The sequence below is a fragment of the Grus americana genome, chromosome 1 (genome assembly GCF_028858705.1).
Source record: "Grus americana isolate bGruAme1 chromosome 1, bGruAme1.mat, whole genome shotgun sequence".
NCBI classification, from domain to species: Eukaryota; Metazoa; Chordata; class Aves; order Gruiformes; family Gruidae; genus Grus; species Grus americana.
In genome coordinates, this window is record NC_072852.1 from 19,399,923 (window position 1) to 19,423,065 (window position 23,143).

Here is a 23,143-nt window from a genome sequence, read left to right on the forward strand (position 1 = left end):
CTTTTTTTAAAAAAGACTGTACAATCAGAAAAGTATTTTCATGCGTATGATATTTAGAATAGTTGTTCAATTTTTGTAGCTCTTGGTTATTTTAAAAAATAGCCAGTAGGAAGCAACAAGTATTGTCTCTGTTATTAAGAAAAAGACATTTTTCATTGTTTTAAAGAAATAAAAGTCTGCAAAGCAAAGCAGTGGTACTCTTTATTGCTAATTCCTGGTATGCAAGTTTCTTTAGGTCCCGTAAGATTGCATCAGTCACAGTAACAGCATGTCATATCTGAAATGCTAAGGAAACAAAGTAAGAAAGTCACCAGAAGTGACACATTGCAGTATAGCCTAGCATGAAGTAATACATCAGAATGCGTAATGTCTAGAACCAATTTATCCATTTATTCTATAATCCTTTAAAAGAGCAATTTATTTAAGCGATGTTTTGGGAATGTTTTAAATCATTTTTAAAGGATCTGCACAACAGCTTCCTGTATTGTATAGCAAGCTGCTACTACTCAAAAGTTTTGGGGCCAATTCCTGGTTCACATGAGAGAAGTGTTACCAGTATCATAAAATAGATGCAAACATATGTTATGAAGTTAATGCTAAGATAGAAACAGATTGGGCTGACAACATCCTGGAGACTGCATTAATGACTCATTTGCATAAAGTCACTTCAGTGGAAAGCTTTATATTCCTTTTACTAATTTTCTCAGCCTGAAGAGTTTAAAACACTAGTGAAAAGAAGATATCTCAGAGAACTGGTGATAAAAGAGCTGTACTGTGTATGGTAACATAACCATTTCCTCTGCTATGAGTCTTGGTTTTTTTAGATCTCCTTCATACTCTGTCCCAGTAATTTTCTAACATCTACTCTCCTTTCTTTTGGATACAGGGAGACAGAATCCTACCCTTGCAAAAGGTCTTAGCTCTCAGCTTTCCTCCCAGTTTTAGGAACCTTTCAACTGATACAGTTTTTGCAAGGCAATGCATGTGTGTCTGTTCAAACAGTTCCTTCCCGCATTTCCTGTTTTGACAGTCATACACTCAAACAGACAAAAATTTAATTTTTTGTAATGATGTTTTCTTTGTTGTTTGACCTTCCTTTTACGTAGATGCTCCTATATTTAATGAGAAAGGAGTTCAAAATTATATATGTACCACTTTAAACAACTGTTTTTCTGATACCATCTTTTACATTTTCGGGGGGGGGGGGGAAAGTGTTATTCTGACACAATATGCTATAATTCTTATTCAGATAAATGCACATTTACTTTAAGAAAATCACTTTTAAAGTAATGAACATATAAAATTGGAATGGGCTGGAATCTCCTTATTTCAAAATTGGTCATGAAGATATGTAGTTTGTTGTATTATACAGAGCTATGATAATGTAACACAAGCTTGTTAATAGCAGATACTTTTTGCTGACTAAAGCCTGGAAAACATGGAAATAAATAACTAATTATAATTATCTGCTGATTTTACATTGCTATTTATTGCCTGCTAATTATGGATGTGGCCTGTCCCTTTTACATTTTTTAAAGAAAAATATAAACCGTTAAGATATCCCAAAGCCTTTGGCCTTTTAAAGTAAAATTGTTTTCATAATATTTTCAAAATTCAGGCTGTAATTCCTAAGCTGCAGCCAGGGGTGTTACTGAAGAAAAGAATCTCCAGTGAAAGACCTTGGGGAAGTTTAACATTTTGTTATTGAGAATTTCAATTTAGTCACAAAAGAAAATTTCTCTTCAGAGATCCAAAGCAAAATCCAGCAGAGATCAATACCTGAAACAAAATGGGAGGGTTTGTCAGGACGATGTGGACTGACATGAAAAGGTATTGCAAAATATGCACAACACTTAGAATAAAAATGTAACGGTGTTATTCATGAGAGAGGATACAGAAAAGGATGAGGCTCATAAGTCAAAGACATATGATTTCCAGGGAATCAGAGATGAAATTAAAAGCTAATTCATCAGATTTTTAACACTGGAAATTCCAAGAGAAGACAAACATTTCCTGTACAGATTCACTGTGAAGGATTATTATATAGACTTTTGATTAATTAACAGACATTTAAATCTCTGCTATGAAACAGTTCCCATGTGTTTGCTTAAGTACCTTTCCCCAGGCCAAATACAAAAAAAAGAGAAAATTGGAACACAGTTATAAAAAAAGGACACCAAACCTTTTTAAAGTGATACTTTAGAGCAGCTTGTAGCTGCTTATAGCTTTCGACTTTGAAATTGAGTTTTCACTTCAGGCTGCCATGCCAGGGTCACATCACGTGGGAGTCTGCCAGTAGGCAGCATGCTGAATAATTCAAATTTCCAAAATGGAAGGAGAAAACTAGTAATCACTCCAGTTCATTTTTATCTGTAGTCCTTGTGACTGTCATTTGAAGAAGTCTGGTCACTGTCTTTAAAAGAACAATTCCTGTATTTATCCAACGCCTTGTCCCTTCTGTATTTTTACTTCTTGAAAAGTAATATTTATATTCTGAGACACCAGTTAAATTGAAACATTTTGATCCTGCTATAAGTATTAATTCTAATTAAAAAGCTCTTCAAAACTAAACAGCAGTTTAGTGTGAAATATGAACTTTTTTTTTTTTTCCCTGAACAATGGTAGTTATATGAACTCCTACAAACAGCAAATATCCAGAATTTAAAGGCACTTAGGTTCCATATTTTTGATGAATGAAAAATGAAATTACACACCCAGATACATTCTTGGGTTCTATATCTGCAACACTGTCTTTGTTTCTTTGAAAACCTGGAAGTCTCTTTTAATCTATTATGAAAAGAAAAAAAAATATTCAAAAATCCAGCATTTAATCCTAATTCTTATCTCAATTTATCCAGTATCTAACATTAATTAATTTGGAATACTTCAGTTTGTTCTTCTCACCATGTTATATCAAGACACAGAATTATGAACTTCTGACCCTAAGTTTTTTTCATTCATAGGTAATTATATAGGAAGCTTTGGGAAAACTGATGATATAGATACATCACATGGGAATAAATTGCCCATTTTACACTCTGTAAGCCAGCAATTAGTTGAACAAGTTTTCAAAGTATACATTAAATTCACTATTGCTTCAAAATTTTAAATTAAATTTGGCAGCCCCACAGTAAGGCACAGGGTGGAACCCCATTCCCACTGAAATCAATTGGAATGTTGCCTTTTTTTTTTTTTTTTTTTTTTTTTTTGTCAGAGAGGGTATTCACTTAAGGATGAAAATAGCAACTGTTCACTGGTGTTCTGGTATGTAGGTTGTTAAAAGCAGCTATTGGACTTTCAGGACTTGAACTTGCATTTCAGCAACTGCATGTGCCTGAGCCAGCCACTCAGCAGACTTATCTGTATTTTTTCTGGTATGCCCTGCAGAATAGTACATACATGCCCATAGTATGACATTCATATTTTCTACAAGTGTAGAAAAAAAGAGATTAAAAGGTTCTGTATTTAACATATGTATTAAATCCATCTGGGAAATAGAAGGAGTCAAATTTTCATTCTAGACCCTTTCTTTTCCATGTAAGCTAATATTTAAAATGGCAAATAATTAGAATATGGCCATTACCCTTTGGTAATTGTTGTAAGATGGCAAATACAAAATATGGCAGAAAGTAAAAGCTCCTTCTCACAAAGACAGCTAAATTCATGACTGAAATTGTATCATCAGGTTTTTTAGCCATTTTGCATTCTTTCCCACTGAAAAGCCCTATCAGAGCTTTGGGATGTGACCAACTAATCCACTTAATACTTATTTAATTATCTCAGCACTTTGTTTCATAATTCTCTATGAACTAAGATGTGAACTGATGATACCTTCTCATCACAGAGCTTAGTATACAACCTACACAAAATTTAATCAAGGGGAAAATTAAAGTAGAACAATATAAGAAAAATTATATTACCAATATGCTAGCAATTTTGCTCATTTACAGTTATTCACAGAATGTATATGAACAACATTTTACATCTAAACCTCATAATTTGACTATAAATTTCAAAGGAATAAAGGCTTTAAATAATAATTGAAATCTCATAGATAATTACAAATGAAGGGTATAGGAAATCATAATGGTAATAATTTAATATATTAATACCTGATATATTAGATAGCAAAGATACCTTTTTTTTGCAAGTATATATTGTCTGCAGGATCTTGAGCTATTACAGTTAAATTTGTAAGGTCAACAGCAAGCACTACAAGAACACTATGTGAGTGATACTGGTGTGGTTAACCCTGTTAAATATAATAGGAAGTAGACCTAATACAGATATTGCAGTGCCATAAATTGGATAGGTGTCAACAGTTTGACCACAGTTTCAGCAGAAAATGTTGAATTGGCATTAGATTATGTACACCATCTACTGGAGATGCACATGAACATATGATTGAGAACAGTCATATCAAGTAAGAAAGATTTCATGACCTTTTGTAACAGTTACAGTTTCATCAAGACATATTGTGTATTGACATACTGTTTCTAACACACCCATATCTGTAAGACTATCTTATTTTTCTGTCCTTACCTAACAAAAAAAAAAAAAGCAATCATCTCTTACAGTCTTTTTTTTTTTCCCCCAAGTTCATTCAGACCCATGATGAGCATGAAGTTTCAGAGATGTGACTACAGTTTTTAAGATTTTAGTTTTATGTTCTTATTCTGGCTATGGAATTGAAGTTGAAATTTATAACATCACTTTGGAAACCAAACTGACTACTTACACTTGTGAAGTGTTGTTAAAATATAAAAGGTGCTGAATAACATTTGCATTATTTGAATCTTACTTACATTCCTTTCTCTCTGTTCACTAGGAACGATGATATTCATCTGGAGTATGAAGCTTCCTAATCGGTTCTTACATCTTCATCTCCTTCAGCTTTCTTTCAAGAGCCACAGAATTATTAGATTCAGCTGCCTATTTGTATACATATCTGAGAAACACATCAATAAGTGTTTGATATATATTCTCAAGAGTTTTAAGTCTGTAGATTTTGCATTTATTGACTTTTTTCTCCCATGTTGAGTTTTTTCATACTTGATAGTAATTATTTTTTATCCAGTGGAAAGATTCAGTGCATGTGCAGATGAGCAGAAGCTCAATTATTTAAACTAGAATTGTACCTTGTTGAGAACCAAAATGAATTTGGGTTTTTTTCACTATGTATGCACGCTTTTTTTTTTTTTTTTTAATTAGCTTTAAAATCTTGCTAGGTTGCTTTTGGAGTTTGTATACAACTGTGGTATCATCAAAGTCAGGCAATCAGATCCCACTCTGATTTGGAATATAAATGTGAACAGGTGTGAAAGGTTTATTGATCATCGTTGTCACTAGCTAGAAGAACAACTTCTTAGAGAAGAAATAGAACTAGCTACATTGTGCAGATTCTCCTTTAAAATGATTCCTAGATGGCTCTTAGCCCTCCTGAAGTCATCATCAAATGAGTATGCACAGGTGTACTATAACAGATGGAGATTAATGTATGCAGCCCAAATTCCAGTTATGACCATAAAAGGTATTTGTTCTGGAAAGTATTTTTATCTGCAACTATCAAAAGAAAAGTCCATTATATTTCTCTACTGCAACAGGTGAAATCAGAGGTAGCCTTGCTTCATATGGGCCATTCAAAATATTTAGAGTAGAACATTCTGACACTGATCATAGAAAGAAAGAAATTCACTACATAATCTCACTTTATAAATCTGATTTTTTTTTTTTTTTTAAATTTTCCTTTATGCCTGGCATTGTCCTGCTGGCAATATCCATTGTCTCCGAGTCATTCTTCACAACGTGGAATGTATTGTCCTTTCTGCCTACATCCAAATTCTGCACCATTTCATCCACAGACTGTGTGTTACCACAACCTTGCAGTGCTGTAAATGATGCTGAACTTTTAAGACTAAGCTTATGCTGCTATTTAATTGGTCCTGCAGTTAAGACACCAGCTTTCACTGATAACTACCACAACCCTGCGTATAAGTTGGCATAGACTTCCATAAACAATTTTGCCATGCTGTGTAACTCTTCTGTTCATTGTGCTGATCAAAATCTTGACCATAACCATGAACATTATCATACAATTTACCAAGGCTTCCCTCATTCCAAACAGTTTATTATAGGAACAAATTCTGAGTTCTGAAACTTTGAGCCTGGTATAATTTTTTATGTACTTGAGCTCAACTACATGTTCTTTGAATAACTGTCTTTTACAGAACTGGATAGCAAACAGCACATAAGGTAATTTTAAATCATTCTGGATTTTCTCTCTCTTATAAGATGGGGTTTATATGTTTATAATAGTTTTTAATAACTATTAGTATTCAATAAAATATCCATTTTTCTCATATGTTACTAAGGTGAAATAATGCCCAACATAGTAGGCACTGCAGGGAGAGACCTAATTTTAAATACAGTTGAAAGTAGTGGAATATGTACCAGATCCCATATTTTTCAAAATTCAGGTGATTTTATCTCTTAGTTATCATATAGTGAAGAAAGAGTTCATTTAAGTATGATATTCAAGGATTAAAACTTGTTCTCTGAGCACAGAGTAAAAACATTATGTTAAAAGAGAGTTATATGAAGCTATTTATTGCAAGGATTTGAAAAAAAATCTCCATTAAAAAAAAAAAAAAAAGAAAAAGAATGTGCCACACATGTCACTATGTTGAAAGAAAACCTGGAATCACTTGGGTGGGAGAACTGGAAACAGACTGTCTGTGGTTTACCTCCTGAGATTTGTGCATTATTTCAGGCTTCCTGTGCTTATGTTTGAACAATTACGTGTTTCGGGCTCATGACTGACTATTCTGCTATATCTTTTTCTGCCAAGACAAGTTTCTTGGTAACTGTAACTTATATGGAACTGTATGTTTACTTGATTAAATTCTCATCTGAGAGAAGTGATTTTTGCTTGCTAAGTGATTTTTTTTTTTTTAAATCATATCATATTTGAATTATACCTCTTTTTACCTCTTAAATCAATACTAACCAAATGATACAGGGTGATATAAAATACATTTCAATTCAGAGGTGTTATTTTATTAAAATTAAATAGATTTCATCTCTATTTCAAAAGTGGGATATAATGCAAATAAAACAAATCTATTATTCTCTCACTCAGAGAAGAGGCAATGGCCAAATCATGATGGCAGATGCAATCTCTTTAACAGGCTATCAAGCAACAATAGCTGTTATTAGTCTCATCTGTCTTCCCTCTATGAATGTGTGGCAGTGGTTTATAATTAAGTTTCAGTTTCAGTTTTGAGACTATGCAGCAATTCTAGAAATCAAGAAATACAATCCTGAGTTCAACATTCTGATGTGATTAAGCTTATTGTGATCACAGCTGCGCTAAAGAGACTGTATCTTGCTTTTATTTTCACTCCGGCCAACACTGGTTTATGTGGATAGGTTTTGAAATGGAAATTATTTAGATCTGTGTCTAGTTTTATCTAAACCACTAAAATTTGAGAATGCTGGAGAAAGAACAGTTTGGAATTTGTAATGAAACAAATTTTGTCAAAATACATCTATTAATCAAAACTGAAAAAGTTAGTGGGAACATATAAAATCTCAGGGGTTTTTTGTTTCATTTTGCTATTTTTTTTCTATTTAGAAAGTAATTTCTAGTCAAAACAAATGAGAATTATAGATAGAGCCTAAATTCTCAACTATCTGATGGCTTCAATTAGAGCAGCTAGAGCAAAAGCTTGATGTGCATATCTTTACATGCATTTCTTTATGAAAAATTGAAAGATCTCAATTTTGTACAGTTACTGAGTAAATTGCAAACTTCAATATTTTTTCCATGGCAGATTTTCATTTTCTGTTCAGGTCTAATGAATTTAAAATATTTAATTTCTGATCCACATCCAAGTTCTGGAATATTGCAAAGCACAACAGGTAAATTTTGTTTGGGTATTTCTGGCACACTGTACAACAGATGGACAGCTAATGTGTTTGTATTGGCCTTGAAATTACTTTTCAAAGAGAAATAATAAATCCATAGATCATTTGACCCAAACATTGTTATGTCTAAGACATTTTTTAAAAAGGAAGAAAGTATGTATTTACTTTATGTTGCAACAAATTGACATAAAGGGGGGAACATTTTTCTTGATATCTACCTAGATTTTTTTAATATCTCTGTGGCTTGCAGCTTGGAACTATTTTGTTTTTATACCATTACATGCTTTTTTCATTTCTTTGAAAGGAACAGAAATAGTAGTTCATCCTGCAGTAGCATTTTCAGCTCAGGCATGTGGATCCTTCAGCTTAATTTCTGGCTTTTGTGTAAAAGCCCAGATGCTATAAGCCTTTGTGCAGCGCACAAGACTTGCACTCTAGCACAAGTGTGACTGGAAACTTTGTCCTTTGCAGTCAGCAGGAAGAATTCCAAGGATGTTTTTCTGGACACTGGCTTTACTTACATAAGCTGAGAATATAAACCCACCCTGACTCTGGGGGCAAAAAAGGTAAAAATTCTCCCTTCACCTTGGTGATCAGGCACCTCAGCACACGCATCCTTTGCTGGCAGTAGTGAGTAGTAATGATGGCTTCTCAGCAGCCTCCAGCATGACTTCACCAGTAGAATTCTCTGCCTCACACTCCATCTTCTGATTACACATCAAGCTGTGCCCTACTGACTGAGGAAAGGACGAGGTTAACAAGAAGTTGTGTGTCGACACTCCTGCAGGAAAAAAATACTTATGCATTGTTTTTTGCTACCAAAAGAGGGATCATTTAAGACTTTAATTACATTGGTCGGTTCTAGATTCTTTGTGCAAATTCTCCTATCAGCAGCTTAGACTTTCAGTGTATAAGCTGTTTTTGTTGTTTTTAATGCTTTTCTTATAATGCAGCAGAGCCCAATATTGCAACGTAACATGCCGCTTAGCTGAAAGCCTAAGCAAATTAGAGAAAAAGATCCATAAAGAAAAGTTCAAGGTACCTATGACACTTGAGCAGAACAACAGGGACACTCCCCATCCACCCAGATGTTTAACTACAAGATTTAATTAGACAAAGTTTCAAACTAGAATTCGCAATTGGATGAGTTCTTAGAACTGAGTTTATTTGAACTGTAATTCGCAAGGAGTCCTTACCTCTGATCAGCCTTAGAGACTTTAAATAAAATTTGCTGGATGTACCAAAGTGCTACACAATTTTGAAAATCCTGCCCATCCCTTGCAGCTATTGTTATACACAGGTACTTTTATATTCTTCTCTATTGCTTGTCACTTAATCCAACGTGTATAATTTATTCTTCTTGTCCATTCAATGCAATGCCAAAGTGCTGCAAGTGCAAACACTTACAGAAAGTCATAACTGTGAGTATTCAATTGGCCTAAATTAAGATTAGGAATTAAGAATGACTGTAATTCTGACGTAAAGAAATGACAACAGTATGGCAAGACAAACCTCTCTTAAAAGTAATGCATTTCTTACCAGTTCAGTAGTTGTATTGATTCTTAAGATGCATATCATAATGTATCCTCTGATGTTAATTTTTTTTTTATGTTGACATTCCAAAAGGGTGAGTAAAGAAGGAAATTACTAAGAAGAAATTGATGGCTTGGCTTGGTCCTGGGAAATTATTATTAGCATTCTGAGAACAGGAAAAATATCTTCTATGTTTCTGAGTTAAGTACATGAACGGCGTATTAAGGCTAATAGTCCGTTCAGAAGAGAGATGCTGTGTGCCACCTGAAAAGAGCACCTTGGTGGTTATCTTTTGGAATTAAATAGGAAGCCTCACATTTCCCTGAATTTCATTTGGATCAGACAGCAAAAAGCAGATTCCTCAAGGCATTTCACATACACAAATATAAACAAAGTCCCATTGTATGAATTGTTAATTTATTTAGATTATTGGACAAGAGATGTCCCCATCTGTGTCCTCAAGTAAGGGAAGGAGTACCTCAGAGACAGAGTACTTAGAAAAGCAGCCACTGCTATAGACTCACAATTTCTGGCTCCAGTTTGTGACTCAAAACATTCAGAACAGAGTCCGCTTCACCTCACATAAGCCCTAAGCTCCAATGAGAAGATAGATACTTATCAAAGAAAAGTCCTCTCACCCAAAACCATGTGTCTGAGACAGGAAAAAAGAATTGCATTCAAACTTTTTTTGTTAATTTTGGAGAGCTTATCCAACTAAAGGAAGGAAGGAATCCAACACTAATTATGTGACATTGTGAGTTCAGCCTGCAATGAAAATTTTTCAATCAAAATAAATTTGTTTATGAATATAAAATAGTCTGAATGGAAAAATTTCAGCTCCTTACCTCAGAAAACTCCATAATCAAATTCTGCAATATAAAAAGTCTAAAATCCATTTGAAATTCGTATTTCAAACATTACATAAACAGCATTATTGTTAAATTATTAAAGTGAATACAGATTTGAAACCTTTTTATGAGCAAAATTATGATGTGAATCTTAGGAAAAATAAAGAAATAAGTTGCCAAATGAGAATAAATATTATCAATATTGATAAATAGCAGGAAAAGGTCATGTCTGAAGCAGCATTTTTAATATTCCAGCAAAAAAATCCATAATAGAGACATAATATATTTGCTTTTAATCACTAGGTAAATAACTGGAAGATTTGTGTGAAATTTATAGTATCACTTCAGCATTACTTTTCCAAAACTAACACATTAGACACCCAACTGGGACAATTTCGTGTAGAGATGGTATTTCCACAGTGTTGCTTTAGCAACTTTTTTAAAAAATTATTTTCTTTAGAAGCAATTTTTTTCCCCAAAAATTACTTCTATGCTTTAAGATATCACTTACTGTCACTTCTTTTTTTTCTGGTCATAGACTTATATGGCATGTAATTCTGGCACATGATGCAATATGTAATTAACAACAACTCAAAATTTTCTTATGAATGACTTGGGGTAAAAGGGAAGGTGGACTGGGTGCTGAGCACCAAATAGTATTTTGTCCACATTTTGCTGTCAAGCTTTTAACTTGGTGTTCAGCTCCAAATTGTTCCTAAGGATGGAACTACAGGGATTTGCCAACATCCCTGCTTTTCCATGAAATTAGAATTTACAGAAGCGGAAAAGGTGAGATTCTTGGTAGATGCAAGAATAAACAAGGCAATACAAAAGCTGAAAGACTCCCTAAAGTGGTAACATACTTGGAGTTTCACTATGGGCTACCAGGCCAATACAAGGACAATACAATGAGAGTATCTGCCAGTAACAAACCCTGTCAGGTTAGCTTATCACAGGGGAAGAAAATTTTTGGTGGGAAAGGAAATGTCTGCTTATTCCTGTGCTTCAGCCTCTTCCTAAGAGAGACTGTGCAGACAAAGCTGTGAAATTATGATTGTCAGAAAGGTTTCACAGCAGTTTGGGGATGTTGTAGGTAGAGAGTCTGTTAAATAGCATTATCTTTACTCTGTAAATGGGAGGCAGAAACGCAGATCTGCTCAATGTTATATAATGAATCTGTTATTGAATCAGGAAATGAATATTGGTCTCCTGAGGGCAAGTCCAGCACCTGACCTACAACTCTTTTCTTTTTCAGATAACATTTTCTTTCACTGCTTCTGCCTTGTTTAATGCCTTGTGACAAATTCTCACACCTCCTATGTCAGGTCAGTGACCAAATCTGGGAATCTGAATGTTACATTTGTAGATGTATTTTTACACACACCTTCCTAATTCTTGTAAAAGCAAGCTGAAGAAACTAAAAATTTCCAATATATGATACAATATGCATTTCCACCCAAGTCTTCAACTGGATGAGAAGGACCTTCAATTCCACCAGCTGGACCTCTTCTAATGAGCGTGATGGAGTAAAGCAATATCCCTGGTTTGAGCTATTACATGGGTGAAGAGAGAAGGTTTCAGTGACTTGTTATGAAGGCCATCAATCTTTGTCCACTTTGCAAAGTGAACGGTAAGAACTAATTGCTCAGACCAATATTGCTTCCCTTTATTTTTCTTTCCTCTATAATTTTTTATAAATTAAAATTATTGCACCTTTCACGGTCCCTATGCACGGGTATTGTACAGGTATTTCCAACTGTTAGACAAATGGAGAACAGGCAGGTGCTGCTAGTGGTGATTTTTTTGGTGACATTTCTCCATCTGACCATTTTGCCCTTTTTAATTGAGGGGGTTTTTTTGTTTGGCTGTTTGGGGTTTTTTTGGTCTCCCCAGAGCCTTCTCTTCTCCAGGCTGAACAACCCCAACTCTCTCAGCCTGTCCTCATAGGAGAGGTGCTCCAGCCCTCTGATCATCTTCATGGCCCTCCTCTGGACTTGCTTCAACAGTCCATCTTATGTCCTTCTTCCACTGCTCCTTGCAGTTGTCTTACAAGGGTAGGTCCAGTCTTTTCCTAGCTCTTTCCTCAGTTCCATGATCCTCTCAAGCAAGACCCCTAACTCCTCAGTCCCTATCTTTAGTGTCTGTTTCTCAAAATCTAGTAGCTTTGCTCAGCCAGACTCCCCTCCCTTGCCTCTTTATAGTCTGTTGAATCCTGAATCTTAGGTTCAAGAAGAAAGCGCTGTGTTCAGTTTCATTTTGAAATATGTAAGAAAATAAACCAGCATGAGTTTTCATGCATGCATGTTTAGTATTAAGAAAGAGTTTTCTAGCTAATCATGCAAATTATCTTGGTGATTATACTGCTATAAGAGTAAGATAAGATACAAATAAAAGTTTCAGATTATATTAAAATTAATTTACTTCAGGCTAGTTGTCAGTGTTTCTAGATTTATAATTCATTAGGTAATTTGTTCAAAAATGAAATTAAGAATTCTTGCTGGAGGACATCAATACAAAGCAGTAGTAAGTTGAAGATGCCTAGGACAACAACCTCCACGTATTTCTGATTGCAGTTGCCTGAAGAACAAGGTATTTTCTGGCCCACATGCAAAGAAATGTTGTGGTGTTTGTTTTTTTTTTCTTTCAAACATCAGCGCTTGGGAAGCTCTATGCAAACTGGCTTCAGTGACAGAATAGGAGATTATTTCAACTGAACTGGCTGTATAAAAACAACTTTAAATACTGGGCTTGTGCCATGTCATAATTTATAGTTTTCAAGAGAATGAGATGCTTTTAAAGCTCAGACTTTGTCTGCTGGAGCTCTAGGAATGGCTAACGGTGTGTTCAACTACACAGGGAACTGTCAGTTCATGCTGAATACACACTCTTGTATAAGATGCTTAGAGATATATTAGAGCTTGTAATAAAGGTCCAAAAGCTTTTGCACAATTCAAGATGTATCTTCATACCTGGACAGTTGTTTTTTAATCTATGTCTCAATTCATCCTATTCTTTTCTCCATATAAGTTTTATTCAAGACATTGTTACATGCACTTCTTTGTGTATGACATTAGTAACACAGAAAAAAAAATTCATGTCTTTTCCAAATGTCAGGAAGAAGAAGAAGAAGAAGAAGAAGAAAAACCCAACAAAACAATGAGAACTTATATATGTGATAGATCTGGGACCTTATTATCTTCTCATTTAAGCTCCTCATGGACTGACCAATAAAATGGACAGCATTATGGATGCTCTTTCCATAGCTAGAGAGGTTTTCAACTGGTGGTCAATGGGACTCATTTGAGTCATGAAGAACAACCAGGCTGCCCAATCTAAACTACCCAGAACATACTCATTATCTACCTGGTATCTCAGCCTTCTCACAGACCTTATTCTTCCTGGTTCTGGGCACATGCTAGCAGGGACATAGCAAGAAGGAGACTGTCATGGCAACCCTGGCATGCTGAAGGGATGGAGGTAACTACTATTGTTACCTGAACGTAGGGGAATTCAATTTAAGCCAAAAGCTTGGCCCATGATGCAAGCTTCCTAGGACAGGTATAGATAGATTGATTTTCCTAGCCTGATGAGAAGATAACTTCACTGGGTAGTCTGTGATGATCAAGTTATTCTTGCTGCTTTCTTGCTGATGGGGTGGAAAACCTGCATCTTCCAGAATGATCCCCTTAAAAAAGAATAAGAAACTTAACTGAAGTTCTTCCTGTAAGAAATGCCACTGGTTTTGGCTTACTACCATTTCCTTGAGTTGAAATATGAGCATAATCTGTCTACATTCATGAGCAGCTGACCCTGACCAAATATCCAAACAGATACTTTGTGATCAGTACCTAGCCTTAACCTTAGGGTTTTTTTTCCATTTCATAATTTTTACTGTGTAATTTTAGAGCATACATAATATTGAACCAGCTTATAGTTTTGCAGTCAATGTATCAGCATAATAACAGGCTTTAGGCCAGTAAAATATATGACCAAAATATTGCAGTTGGACTAGATGACTGTTGTAGGTCCCTTCCAACTGAAGTATTCTATTCTATTCTGTTCTGTTCTGTTCTGTTCTGTTCTATTCTATTCTATTCTATTCTATTCTATTCTATTCTATTCTATTCTTTAAATGTATTCCATGGCTTAGTGTTCTGACTGTGTGCCAGACTGAAATTCCTTTAGCCATACATTCACCACGCAGAAATGCTATCAGGCTTATATTAAAAAAAAAAAAAAAAAAAATCAATCCCATCCCAACCTCAGCAGAAAATGGAGTGTTTCCACACTAGTGGATGCCTACATTGGCTATATCCATGCAGATGCTGTTAGCCTGGAGTGATCAAAATAGAGATCTTTAGCATTAAAATTGTTACCCTTATCACCTAATGTAAATGAGTAATTGTTCTACTCTGAGCTTCAAGTTATCATTACTAGGATCATCTCTTAGGTATAATGGTATTTACAATGTCTGTATATTGCATAAGTGCTTCACTAATTTCACACTCCAGTACCTTGGCAGTGTGTGTCTGTGAAATACCTAGGAACCAGGTACATTATTACATTTGTAGTGATTTTGCTGGTTTTTGTCAATCAGTTAATAGTAGGATAAAGCATTTTTATCTTATTATAAATTCATTCTCCAATGAAAATTTAATTCTGGCATTACATCTTTGGAAAGATGTATTCTTATGTACAATTCTGTTGTTTGGGAAAAAACTGCTCTACCAGATTTCAGTAGCAGTATTTAAGAAGTTTTATGCAATATTTCATAAAATAAGACTTTTATTAATTACTGTCTTTCATCAATGGCATTCCTTACTTGGAAAACCTCTAGATATTTGTGTGGGCTTCAGTTTGCTTTAAATTGTTGGTAGCACACAGTAGCATTGGAACTGCAAAGCCAACTCATTTTTGTTCTAAGGTTGATTTTCAAAATATCTTTATTTTTGAAGATTTCGGTAGTTTGGACATTAGAGTTATATTGTTTTCACAATGAAAGGACAGCAGCTGAACACATAGCATGGAAAGAAGCAGCTATTTTTTCAACTACTGTTTCATCTGCTGTGCAGAAGAGTCCTGAATTAGTCAGCATTATGGAATCAAGTCATCAAGTCTCTCCTTGACATTGCTGCTTGAGAGCTTCAGTTAGTATCATGTTGAATTCAGTGGAAACTGATATGCTCAACATCCAGTAAAGTAAAATTCTGTGGTTATAATATCTCAATTTTGATTTACAGAAGTTCCTTAGAATGGGCTGGGAATGTTGTCAAAATTGTGTATTTTAGTGTAAACTATAAGACCTGAAATCTTAGAGAAGCAGTAGAAGTTCAAAACAGGTTACTGTATAGATAGCCAGGTGAAACGGAAGCATTTCAAAACATGTCTTTTTAGTCTTAAAAAAAAAAAAAAGAACATATATTCTTTATTTCTCAAAATACAGAAATATATAGTATTCTCTAGAAATCAAACCAAACTTTTGGAATATAAATCATTCTTGTGTTCTGATCCAAAGAAAGGCAAATTTGTTGCAAGCTGAATGAAAACCAGCTAAGCTGAGAAGCAAACCATGACTTTACAGATTGCAGTTTTACTTTTTGCTGCCCAAAGAAGTAATCTGTGCTACTTTTTTTGCTGCTGGCTACAGATTATTCTGTAGAATTTGGGTGGGGGTGTTTTTTACCATTTTTGGTGATTAAGATGGTAACAAGAGCAGGAAATAATTTTTGGAATTCCACGCATTCCCTGTCTATTTCTATACACCTTTATGGGATGGGAGTATAGCAGAGAACTTGAATGGACATCTCTAACCATGCAGAAATGTGAGAGGACTGTGTGCATTCTCTTATTCCTCTGAGTACTCGGGCCACCAGATTTACAATGCTGTCTTGTGCAATTTGGGGCAAATTACCTAACTTGAGGACATCAGTAAAATTACAATTCTGGTATCTTACAAATCTGCAAACATTCTATCTGCTTTCTTACCTTCTTCAAAGCCATTTCTTTGTGTTCTATCAGAACTGGCATGCTCTAACAAAAGTTAGAGATGCCTTAGTCTAATCAGAGGTCATTATTTCAGGAGGCTTCTAAATCATAAATTATGTGAGGTTATAATTTCATTTGATATCTCATGTAACACAAGGCACAATATTTTCCTGAATTAATTCTTCTTTGAACTAATTTTTGGAAAATAATTTCATCTCAGTTAGAACTCTTTTGTGGATGGGGAATCAACCATAAATCTCATAAATGCTGTTGAATTCACTAGGACCCATGAAGGACAGTACATAGCAGCAAAGTCTGTGGGAATAATATGTCAGTGCTGACTCGTGGAAGTCAATTAGTAGGGGAAATGATTGCAGTCAAACAGGCTCACGGCTAATGATTTAACTACACTTTCTGTTAGAATTAGAGTCTGATTTGGGGGGGAAAAAAAGAAATAAAGCCTCACTCTCTGGTGAATGGATTCTGGTTATCACGTTTTTCCACAGCCATATTTCTGTTCTGAATGTAAGTACAAACAGCTTATGGTCAAATGAATCCTTCACTTTCTTTTGTAATTCTTAAGCAGATTGAACTCCTTGGGGATAGTCATGAATGCTGACTTCTGCCTACCAGCATTGTTGCTATGTCCTCTATGCTAAAAGAGGTGAAAGAAATTGCTGCATCAGAAAATTTAAAGCAGCACCTTAAGTTTAGGTGTAAGATTTATTTTCTTGTGTTTTAATAGTTTTGTCATGTTAGAATCATAGAATAGAATCATAGAATCATTTAGGTTGGAAAAGACCTTTAAGATCATCAAGTCCAACCACTAACCTAGCACTGCCAAGTCCAACCACTAAACCATGTCCCTAAGCACCACATCTATGTGTGTTTTAAATACATCCAGGAATGGTGACTCCACGGCTTCCCTGGGAAACCTGTTCCAATGATTGACAACCCTTTTGGTGAAGAAATTTTTCCTAATATTCAATCTGCACCTCCTCTAGCACAACTTGAGGCCATTCCCTCTTGTCCTATCTCTCGTTACTTGGGAGAAGAGACCAACACCCACCTGGCTACAACCTCCTTTCAGGTAGTTGTAGAGAGTGACAAGGTCTCCCCTGTAAGGCCCTCATAAGAAGTGAATGTCGCAAACACCTGTCTTGACATGGACAGGGATGGGCTGATGATGACCAGGGAGTGTTGAACAAGAACGGAGCCTGCGGAGGCAGGATAACGTCTTGTGAGACCACTCCTCTATTCCTGAAACATGTAAACAAAGACCATCTGTGCCCTGTGCGCCATGTGCCTGTGACAGATCACCACTCACTTGGTCAGCCCTGAAGGGAGGGGGCAGTGAGACCCCCAGGACCCCCACAACCCACCAACTCATTTCTAGAACGTTTCTGAACATTCCTGAGTGCATACTGCGCCTGCTCAGTGATGACAGACCCCCGCCTATAAGGTGGGCACATAGGGTTATAAAAAGGGAAAACGTAAGTTTTTGGTGCGCGCCCACCACCTGAAGACTACAACTACAAGCACAGAACATGGCTGGATCCAAGGGTGGTGATATCTTTTCTGTCTCTCTCTCTCTTTTCTTTCTCTCTTTCTTTTCCTCTCTATCACTCTCTTTGTCTCTAACTTAATGCTTGGCACAGTAGGATAATATCATCACATGTTTTGCTAAACCCTTACCTTTCATAGTTCTGCTAAGTTTTGAACACTGTTATGACTTTTGCCAAGCCTCTATCTTTTGTAGTTCCACTGAGTTTTAAGTAAATTTATGATTGGTTTGAATCTATAAAGTAATTGCCGTTACTCCTGATTACTGCGCAGAGAATTAAAAAGTTAACCTCACCCTCACCCCCTGAGTGGGACGTGACATCCCCTCAGGCTCCTTTTCTCCAGGGTAAACAACCCCAGATCCCTCAGCCACTCCTCATAAGACTTATGCTCCAGACCCTTCACCAGCTTCATGGCCCTTCTCTGGACATGCTCCAGCACCTCAATGTCTTTCTTGTAGTGAAGAGCCCAAAACTGAACACAGTACTCGAGGTGCAGCCTCACCAGGGCTGAGTACAGGGGGACGATCACTTCCCTAGTCCTGCTGGCCACACTATGGCTGATACAAGCCAGGATGCTGTTGGCCTTCTGGGCCACCTGGGCACACTGCCGGCTCATATTCAGCCGGCTGTCGACCAACACCCTCAGGTCCCTTTCCATCAGGCAGCTTTCCAGCCATTCTTGCCTAAGCCTGTAGCATTGCCTGGGGTTGTTGTGACCCAAGTGCAGGATCCGGCACTTGGCCTTGTTGAACCTCATGCAGTGGGCCTTGGCCCATGGATCCAGCCTGTCCAGGTCCCTCTGTTGAGCCTTCCTATGCTCAAGCAGATCAACACTGCTGCCCAGCTTGCTGTTGTCTGCAAAATTACCAAGGGTGCACTCGATCCCCTCATCCAGGTCATTGATAAAGATATTAAAGAGAACTGGCCCCAGTGCTGAACCCTGGGGAGCACCACTTGTGACTGGCCACCAACCAGATTCAAGTCCATTCACCATAACTCTTTGGGCCTGGCCATCCAGTCATTTTTTTACCCAGGGAAGCCTACTCCCCTCCAAGCCATGAGCAGTCAGTTTCTCCAGGAGAATGCTGTGGAAATGGTGTCAAAGGCTTTACTAAAGTCTAGGTAGACAACATCCACAGCCTTTCCCTCATCCACTAAGCGGGTCACCTTGTCATAGAAAGAGATCAGGTTGGTCAAGCAGGTTTCTCTATACTTGTTTTTCAATATATCAGTGTCTTTCTTTAATTGAGAAGTACAGAGATAGACTTCATATTCCAGCAGAGATAGTCTGAATGCTTCACAGGTCAGGAAAACGTTAGGCTTTTCCAGCTGTATTATGTTACTGCTTGTCATCTCCAAGGTTTTAGAGTTTCAATTCTCAGGATAAGTTCCCATTCCCTAAGTGTTCTTTATATTGTTGTCCTGAGATACATCATTTTCTTTGTCTATAATAAAATAAATTGTTGTATCCCTGATGTCTGGTGAATGCCAGTTGCTTGTCAACAGCCTTTACTTTTCCTTATTTACCGCTCCTCTGGTTACCGTGTTACGTACATTTTTTTGGTAATAATGCTCTGTGGTTTACTGAAACTGCAAGTAAGGTAAAAAATACTCCCTCTGGCATTTTATTAGAAAAACACATGTTCATTGATGGTCCTTTAAATACAGTTGTATATTAAACCCTACATGTTTGAAGCTTTTATTCAGTTTAATATGTGTAATGCTGCTGTTTGCAATTTCTTCTTTTTTAATCAGTATATTCAGTATGAAACTAAATGACCTATAGAAGTAAAACAAGATCATCAGCATCATCCTTATCAGTCCAATGATAGTTTTTCCTGATCAGCTTACAAGTTCAAAAGTATGTCTTTCCTATAAGCCCATGCTGATTGCCATTAATTATATTATCCTCTTTTAATAGGTTATTCATCAAATCCCATATCTCTTGTTCCATAATTTGTCTGGGATCAATGTCAGGATGACAGGCCTATAATTAGATGTCCCATTTATACTTTTAAAATATTGGCATAACATTAGCTTCATTCCAGCCCTTTGGAAATGCTCCAGTGCTCCAAGACTTATTGAAAATCATCACTGATGATCAAGAGATCTCCTCAGCTGACTCTTTACAGCACTTGGAGGCAAAATTATCTGGACCTACTGATTTAACAACATCTATCATACTTTTATTTAGCAGCCTTGTTATTTCCCATTACAATGGAAAGCCTTTTACAATTTAAATCTCATGCAATTAGAATGTCTAGCTTTTTCACAAAACCATATATTCCCTCATTCCTAATGTTACAATTCAAAACAACTTGTTCTCTACTTTCTAGATTTTTCCCTTCTATCATTTTGTTTCTACTCATCTTTTTTTCTTCCTATATCCAATTTCTGATTTGTCTGAATTTCTATAAATTTCATTTTTCTTTCATATCCTTTCAGTCATAGAGACATGCTCACTTTATATATATATATATACTCAATATAGTCTTCTAGGCTTTGGGGAATTTATCTTATGTTTTGAAAATAATCCTATGGCTCTGACTTTCTTAGGTAAACCATGATTAAATGCCTAACCTATGGTGTATTTGAAAAGGCAGATTAACTTAGTATGAAGAATACACAAGATTCCTGAAATTTGGTTCTGTTTAACACCTCAAAACTAACAAGTAAAATTGATCAGGTCCTGCTTTCTGCAAGGTATAATCTGGTATCTTTATTGCCAAAGTTAGATAGAAAATTCAAAAGACAATATTTTTTTTTAAACATACAAACTCCATTTGAACATAGAGACTCTGATTCCAAAACACTAATAAAAGACAGTGTAATCACAACTTCCTGCACTTGGTCTTTCTGACTCTTAACTGTTTCCACGGTATCTCTGTTTTTGTTTGTTTCTTTATTTTCTAGTTAGAGTTTTATTAAAGGAAGTTGGAGATTGTTCTGTAAGAAGACATGTTAGTGGATTATTCACTGATCAAACTGAAAAATCGACCTGTTTTACATAGCTTCAGAAAACTCTGAGACATCACTCAAGTAACTGGAATGTCTGTAGAAGAAAATACAGCGTCATTACTAGTGAAGTCAATGGGTGACACAAATATTGGCTGTTGTACAGACAACTCTGTTCTACTCAGCAACCAAACTCACTTGCCCTTTAAAACAGTTAAATGCAAAACCAGCTAACCAATCAAAAATTGTAGGAAAACACAAATATTTTTTGAAAAGTGAGTAATCAGAAAGCACTTTAAACTTCCCATGGCAGGCAATAGCTTGAGACTATTGAGTCTCAATAAGCAAGAGACTGTTGAGTAGAAAGAGGGAGATTACATTACTACAGTACATTACATTAGTGAGGTCATTACCTGAATACGGACTGTGTGAAGCTCTTTAGAGCAAAAATGACAGATTGGAACAGCCTCAGAAAAGGGATATGAAAGTATTCAAGGCCTGATAGTGTGCCTTAACAGACATGCTTTTTGGTTTATACGAGAGAAGTTTAAGAGGTGACCATCATAAATGAAACATACTGAAAATTGAAATGTAACTGTTTAGTGATTTAATGAGCCATTGGAACAACTTATCAAAAGTCATGACAGGTTCTGCCTTATATGATGTCATTCATTCAAGAGAACGTGACTTTTGAAAAGAGGAGATATAGTTGAAAGTAATGAATATATCACAAGAATGAGGTGAAATTATATGCTCTACACTATGCAAGATACTAGATTAGCTGATTATGCTAATTTATTCATGCTTTAAAATCTGCAAGATTAGTGAAGAATTAATACATGAAATATACAGCTAGAGAAGAGTATTCAAGTCTTAACAGTTTAGAGCAATGACAATAAAAATTTTACTTTGATAGAGGTGAGCTTGATACTGGACCATTGCTGTCAATGAGAATATTACTGCTGAAATCAGTGAAACAGCATCAAGCCCTCTATGAAGGTGCTTACTTGAGGGGGGGAAAAAAAAAAAAAAAGCTTACAAAGCAGACGCTAGAGTAATGATAAAAAGAGGGATGCTGGATGGAATAAAGCATAAATTGAGTCAGAGGTAAAATTAGAAGAGATTGTCAGATGGATGGTTTTCAGTTTATTAAAACTAGGTGCTGCACTTTGCCTGTCCTCCGACACTGCACATTTGTTTAAGTTTATGCTGTCCATACCCTATGCAACTTAATGAGAAATATTGCCTAAGTTGGATATTGGATGTTCATGCTGACAAGATAATGTCACAATCAATACCAAAGAGCTCAGCTTAAAGAGTTCACCTCCAAAGAGCATGTTAACTTCTGGAGCTTTTCCACATTTACAGTGAACCAAGATCTTAAATTTCCAAAGTGAGAGATTTAACTCTATAAACATTCAGGCTGTTTTTCATAAAGAAGAGTGGAGAGAGAGAGATATATATATTTATGTTTTCTCTGGCAGAAAAAAAATAGCTGCTACTCATGTTCATGTACTGCAGAAGTTGGAAACAAATAGTTGTAACAGGCAGCAGCAGCTAATAATTTACTAATAATTAACTATTTTAATTTGCATGTAATGGAAGCAGAAGTTTTCTGAGTGGAAAATAAATTTTAATCCATGCATTTTCTGATGCAAAAGTAAAATAAGCCTAGAACTCTAATTCAGTATAGCTCTCAGTTATGTGATTAACTTTGAGCAGTCTGCGCTCTGTCCCAGAAAACAATCATATCAAAGGTGAACTGGTTAATTCATCTTAGTGTAGGAAGAACGTGAAAGTAATAACATATCCTCAAATTTTAGGACAGGAGATGAAACAACCTACAAATGCTAGTGTATAAAGTTCCGTAAAGATCAGCCTTAATACTCACCCCACTTACTCCCTTTGGAAATCTCTGACAGAGGCTCTGATTTGGCCGTGGCAACACATATATGGCTGGTTTACCTCCTGATCCTCTACAGAACTGATAAAATCTCTCTTTCTTGTGTTCTTGTGTTGGAAATGTGGTAAAGTTAAGGCGATCAACAGAACTGTTATTGCATTTTCTGAAGTCATTAAGGGGAAGGTGAGTGGTGGAAATGATGCATAATAATAATTGAAATTACCATCCTTTATGTGGATAAATCAAACAGATCATCTTGTTTTGAATTTTGCATTAGAACTTTTGTAGGGTAATATTCCAGTCTTATGGTCTGTCCTTACATGAGTATGGCCTAGAAGATGATGCAGATTCTGAATCCACGTAGAATATGAATGTACACCTAGAATATTTTAAAAATCAATGTTGAATATAAATGTTGTAAATATTTT

General features: G+C 35.8%; 1 protein-coding gene and 1 pseudogene across 1 annotated transcript in view; one reads left to right on the forward strand and one right to left on the reverse strand.

Annotated features, from left to right (window-relative positions):
* The window catches only part of TAFA5 (TAFA chemokine like family member 5), a 516,381-nt gene extending 511,448 nt beyond the window's left edge, over positions 1-4,933 (forward strand). The window contains exon 5 of the mRNA XM_054813305.1: positions 4,829-4,933. Coding sequence (XP_054669280.1) covers positions 4,829-4,837 — 9 coding nt within the window. The 3' untranslated portion in view covers positions 4,838-4,933. The remainder of the gene's footprint in view (positions 1-4,828) is intronic.
* A 12,212-nt stretch (positions 4,934-17,145) lies between these two features.
* On the reverse strand, positions 17,146-19,210 carry LOC129197276 (uncharacterized; annotated as a pseudogene).
* Between the last annotated feature and the right edge of the window lie 3,933 nt (positions 19,211-23,143).